General features: G+C 31.4%; 1 protein-coding gene across 1 annotated transcript in view; it reads left to right on the top strand.

Annotated features, from left to right (window-relative positions):
- Window positions 1-54: 54 nt before the first annotated feature.
- The window catches only part of LOC108912480 (cytochrome b-c1 complex subunit 2, mitochondrial), a 14,324-nt gene continuing 8,905 nt past the window's right edge, over window positions 55-5,473 (top strand). Inside the window, exons 1-5 of the mRNA XM_018717711.1 lie at window positions 55-200; window positions 270-406; window positions 458-764; window positions 3,263-3,522; window positions 3,636-3,970. Of these exons, the coding sequence (XP_018573227.1) occupies window positions 156-200; window positions 270-406; window positions 458-764; window positions 3,263-3,522; window positions 3,636-3,970 (1,084 nt within the window). The 5' untranslated portion in view covers window positions 55-155. The remainder of the gene's footprint in view (window positions 201-269; window positions 407-457; window positions 765-3,262; window positions 3,523-3,635; window positions 3,971-5,473) is intronic.

Raw genomic sequence — 5,473 nt, 5'->3', positions numbered from 1 at the left:
GCATGATTTAGTGATTTTTCAGTCTTACTTAATATTGAGACTTTTGCAGAATCGGGTTGGTGACACTGGCAGGTATACGTAACATAATGACGTAATTGAAAGAACTAAATAAAATTGGAATTATATAAACTGTAAAACTTGAGTTTCGGTCAGAAATGGCATTAAATATTCCAAAACTACCATTAATTCGAATTGTAACGGTAAGTTAAGTAATAAATTATGCTATGTAGACGTAAGCCGTTTATTAAATTCTGATATTTTAATTCTAGACTAGAGGTTATGCCCAATTAGCTCCAGTTGGTGGCGTTTCTACTTGTGAGTTTAAAAATGTTGTACTCTCTAATAAGTTGGTTGTAGCATCAGCTGAAAACGAATCATCCATATCAAGGATATCTATTGTATTCAGGTTTGTTTATTTCTGGAATATTTAATAAAAATACAAATTTTATTTTTATAGGGCTGGTTCGCGAAATGAGTCTTCTGATAATTTAGGTGTCACACACGTATTACGCAATAGTGCAGGTTTGTCTACCAGAAATGCTTCACAGTTTGCAATTATTCGCAACATTCAGCAGGTCGGTGCTAGTTTATCAGCTACATCTGACCGAGAAACAATTTCTTATACCTTAGAAGGCACAAGGCAAGCTGTTGAAAAAGCTTTGCCTTTTCTTACAGAAGTAGCAACTCAACAAGTATTCAAACCATGGGAAATATCTGAAATCACAAATCGCCTGCTTCTTGATATTGCTACTCGCCCATTACAGGTTTATTATTTTCCTTATATTAGTTTGTTATGTGTTTTTTTGTCTAACTTAGATTAGAGTTAAGGAAATATTTAATATTTATGATTAGCGTTGCAAAGATAAGAGGGATAAGAATGTTCACTTGAAAAAATTTACAAATGTTCATGTACCTATAAGAAAACATTGTGCATGAAGATCGGAGGACTTTTACTTATTTTCTCTGAGTTTTCTTAACATTCATATTAACTGTCTTGCATTTTTGTTAGTCTTTCCTGGTACCATTAAGCTGTAATATATTAATAACTTGACAGTTTTCTATGCATATATATTAAATTTTGTCAAATATAAAAAGTTCCTTTTAATAGTTACTTTTTAAAATATTTTTTCTGTAGATATTGCAAAATACGAAGCAGAATATTTGAGAAAATGGCAAAATAATTAGAATTTTGAGATGAATATTGAGGAAACTAATGAGAATTTACTTTATTTTTAAACATTTAAAAAAGTATAAAAGTATTTTGCACGTTATTTCTAAATACATCATGAAAACAGATTCTTGTGTCTCTCTCGTTTATGCTCATTTTTTAAAATTTATTCTTAATTGCTCATTGAAATTAAAAAAAAAATAAATTGTTGACTATTTTGCCATGCCATGCCATTTTATATATACTGAGTATTTTTTATGTTATGATGCGACTTCGAAAATTCCTGATTCATATTCATACACAAATGCTTTCAAAACTATGCGATATCAAAACTGGCATCAGTGGGCTGAATAGAATTTTTTTCTAATATGATCCTACAGTCCAAATATTTATTTTGAATTCATGTTGATAAGAGGTTATTTTAACAGCATGAGGATTTTCATCTGCCAAAATCTCAATACTTTTTGCCTGCTATCGAATGGCATAATCAATTTTTATATGTAACATTTCGTCTCTCCAGGACCATCATCAACACCCATTTTTTAAATACAACCCTGGAAATTTTATTACATTTTTTGCAAGCCTTCATTACCCCCAATACTGTACTGCCTCAGCCCTAACCAAATTCAGACGTTTTGTCTCGAAAAATTCATCTTCAGTGTATTTGTTCCAAATTTATCCAAATTTCTTATTTAGATTTCTTTGTTTATTGAATTATCGTATACTGTAAGTGTCGTTAGACCCTGTAAAATCCATCTAGTTGTTCAAACTATTACCGCGTAGAGGGCAAAAAGTGGCCATGAGAAAGTGTTCTTTGTTTTTCCATATCTCCTCAAACAAGGCAGTAATTAAACAAAAACGGATTTCTAAAATTTCGTTTTTTTTTTCAAATATTTCGAAAACTAACCATTTTAGCCTTGATTTTTTAGAGGCATATTGTTGGTCCCCTGATTATGCAACTTTGCCCTCATTTAAGCTACTTCGTAGCTGTTACCGTTTCTGAGGTCCTTGTAGTGAGAAGCGAATTTGTAACAGCCTGTATACAAAGTTGCACCTCTGATTCAGACGTTGAAGAGTTATTAGCCCCAAAGTGGGGCCCTAAATTTCGAAAAAAAATTTTCATTGACCAAATTGAAAAATAATAATTCACAGAAGAATTTAATTTTAATTTTTTTTACTGTTAAATTTTAAAAAACTTCATGATTTTCAAGAAAACCCGTATTAACTGACGCAAGATTTTAACAGTGTTCATTAGAAAATAATCAAAAAGTCAGTAGTAGGCAATTAATTGATCTTTCAAACATGTCAGTTAGTAGGAAAATTATTTTATTTCAAATGGCTGAAAAATTTACATTTAACGAACAGTTGATACGGTAGGTACTTGTGCTGGGTTTCTGCGAAGGAAACTGTAGAAGTGTGGAAGAATTGTTGAAATAAAATAATTTTATTTCTAACTGACAAGTTTGAAAGATAAATTCATGGCCTACTACTGACTTTTTCATTATTTTCTAATGAACACTGTTAAAATCTTGTGTCATTTAATACGGCTTTTCTTGAAAAGTTTTAAAATTTAACAAGAGTAAAAAAAAATTTAAATTAAATTCTGCTGTGAATTAATATTACTATTTTTCAATTCGGTCAATAAAAAAAGGGTTCTGAACAATTTTAGGGGTGAGTCAATTAACTTTAAATCATAGTCAAAGAAGGCCAGTAATAAACCTAAATCATGTACCAAATTTGGTTCTTCTGCGGTAAAGTGTTGAAGAGATATTAACTTTTTTTCAAAATTTAGGGCCCCACTTTGGGGGCTAATAACTCCTTCGGGATGCAGCTTTGTTTATAGGTCAGTTTGGTTAAATTACAATATTTTGGACACTCCTACATGCACCTGCCCTGCGCCGGCTCTTATGTAGGACACCCTGTATAATAATTTTTCTGTATAACAATTTATTGCGAATTAAATAGAACATAAGATTATATGAGTAGGAAAAATGTATTTATCTGTTTTCATATTTGTGCAATAACTCAGAAATGTAGATAAATTGACTTAAAAAATATTTCTCAAAGCTATCTTACAAATAAATTTTGTTTTAGCTTAGGGCTATCGACTTAGTGCATAATGCTGCTTTCCGATCAGGATTAGGTAATTCTCTATTTATACCAAAATCCCAAATTGGCAAAATATCTTCTGAAACACTTCAACACTATGTTGCAAGTACTTTCCTCACTGGACGTGCGTCTGTGGTTGGATTGGGAGTTAATAGTGCAGAGCTAGAACAATATGCCAATAGCTTAAGACTTGAATCAGGAGAAGGTTGCAGTACTGCATCCATCTATAAAGGTGGTGAACTTAGGTAAATACTGTAATTATTAAGTTTTAGTTAAATTGAAGATGAGCAGATAATCCCTTGAATACAATAATGATAATATTTTTATTGATGATATTAAATATAAATCTTTGGTGTAGGTCAAACAAAGGTGGCAATATAGCTTTTGTTGCCATTGCTGGCGAAGGAGCAGCACTGAATAATACGAAAGAAGCATTGGCATTTGCAGTACTTCAGAGAGCTATCGGTGTTGGCCCACATATCAAATGGAGTACAAGGGACAATGGTCTTCTGTCAAAATCAATTGGTGTCACGACCGAAGATTATGCTAGTTCAGCATTTAACGCTAGTTATGCAGATACTGGACTTTTTGGTGTACTTATTGCTGCACCCAGCAGATCTGCTGGAGGAATTGTTGAATCTGCTGTGAAGTTAATACGAGGTTCTAGAATCAGTGAAGAAGACGTAACAAGAGGTATGATTTTTTAAAGAATTAATTGTATTTCTTCCTGTGACTGTATTAATTACACCGGCACACAAAAACTGTATTTTGATTTGACCTAAAAGGCTTTATGTATTTTGACGTGCTGAATCCGAATCTGTTTAGCTCAAACACCCCAAGATAGTGAGAAATCGCCAAAAATCACTTAAAAATTTGAAAAGTTTTTTCTGACCTTGATCAAGTATATTTCTTATAAAGAGAATACAAGAGAATAAAAGTGTAAGAGCGACATCAAAGAAAGCCTCGTTCGAGTCAGTCGAGTTTATTTGGAAGTATGTAATTCATATCCATGACATTTAACGAACATTTTTTGGGATTCACGATTTTCATTTTTATTTGTATATTTTGCAATGTTTGCAATATTTTTGGGTAATGAGGCTCAACAGACTTTAGATTCAAATTCGACTCGACTAAATTTATGAGAACACTTGATCCAATTTAGAACTTTCTAAATTTTCTCTCATTATGATTTTTTGCAATTTTCAGTTATTTTTTTTGAATTCAGCGTATTAAAATACATAAGAAACACACTTGATCAAGGTCACAAAATTTTTTTTTTAATTTTTTTGTGATATTTGGCAATTTTTCTCTACTTCTGGTGATTTTTCGCTATTATTTTACAATTTATGCAAAACTTGGAGGGGGATGCAGCTTAATCAAGATCAGAACAAATTTTTTCGAATTTTTTTCCCTCACTAACGTGATTTTCGGCAATTTTTCACAATTTTTCGCCAATTACTCAAAATTTTTGGGGTGTTTGAGCTAAACAGACTTCAGATTCGGATTCAGCCCGTCAAAATACATAAATCCTATAGGGTCAAATCAAAGGTACAGGGTGATTCACTATATTTTGACCCCCCCATTTAACTTTTTTGTTTTAAGAGTTATAAAAAAATGTGAAATACAAAGAAAATGATAGTAGAAAAACAAATGAAGTTCAAACAAAATGGCTGCGGATGTTAACTTTGTTAATTTAAATGGAACACTGTATATTTTTACAGATTTGGGTAGAACGTTCCCTGTCGAGCATAGTCATATAGGGTTTGTTGGGTCCATCTAAGAATAAGCAAGATAATATTAAAGAACGAAAAGAAGGTTTTTTATTAAGAAAATAAGATCTCTTTCAGGCATTTGTGCTTTTTTTCCAATTATGAAAGGATTTACAGATTTAGTTGCAATATATTTTGACATATCGGACATTGATACGGTCCAAAATACGTATAGGTATTTTAAGGATGGAAACTGATTCTTCTCTGGTTGCCTAAATTATACCGAAAAATTGTAGAAAATAGCCTTTTTTTATTCCAATATATCTTTTTAAAGCAATGGAAGAAAGTAGTAAAATTTCATATTACATTTGGCAAAGTATAAATGAAGACAGTAAAGCAAAAATTAATTGGGATAGGTAAATAATTCGTGAGAAATTAATTTCTAAATATGAAGGTTTTTTGGACTTTTACAAAGAAACGATTATTT

The sequence above is a fragment of the Anoplophora glabripennis genome, unplaced genomic scaffold (genome assembly GCF_000390285.2).
Source record: "Anoplophora glabripennis isolate ALB-LARVAE unplaced genomic scaffold, Agla_2.0 scaffold844, whole genome shotgun sequence".
Taxonomy (NCBI): Eukaryota; Metazoa; Arthropoda; class Insecta; order Coleoptera; family Cerambycidae; genus Anoplophora; species Anoplophora glabripennis.
This window is presented reverse-complemented; position numbering and strand designations above follow the sequence as displayed.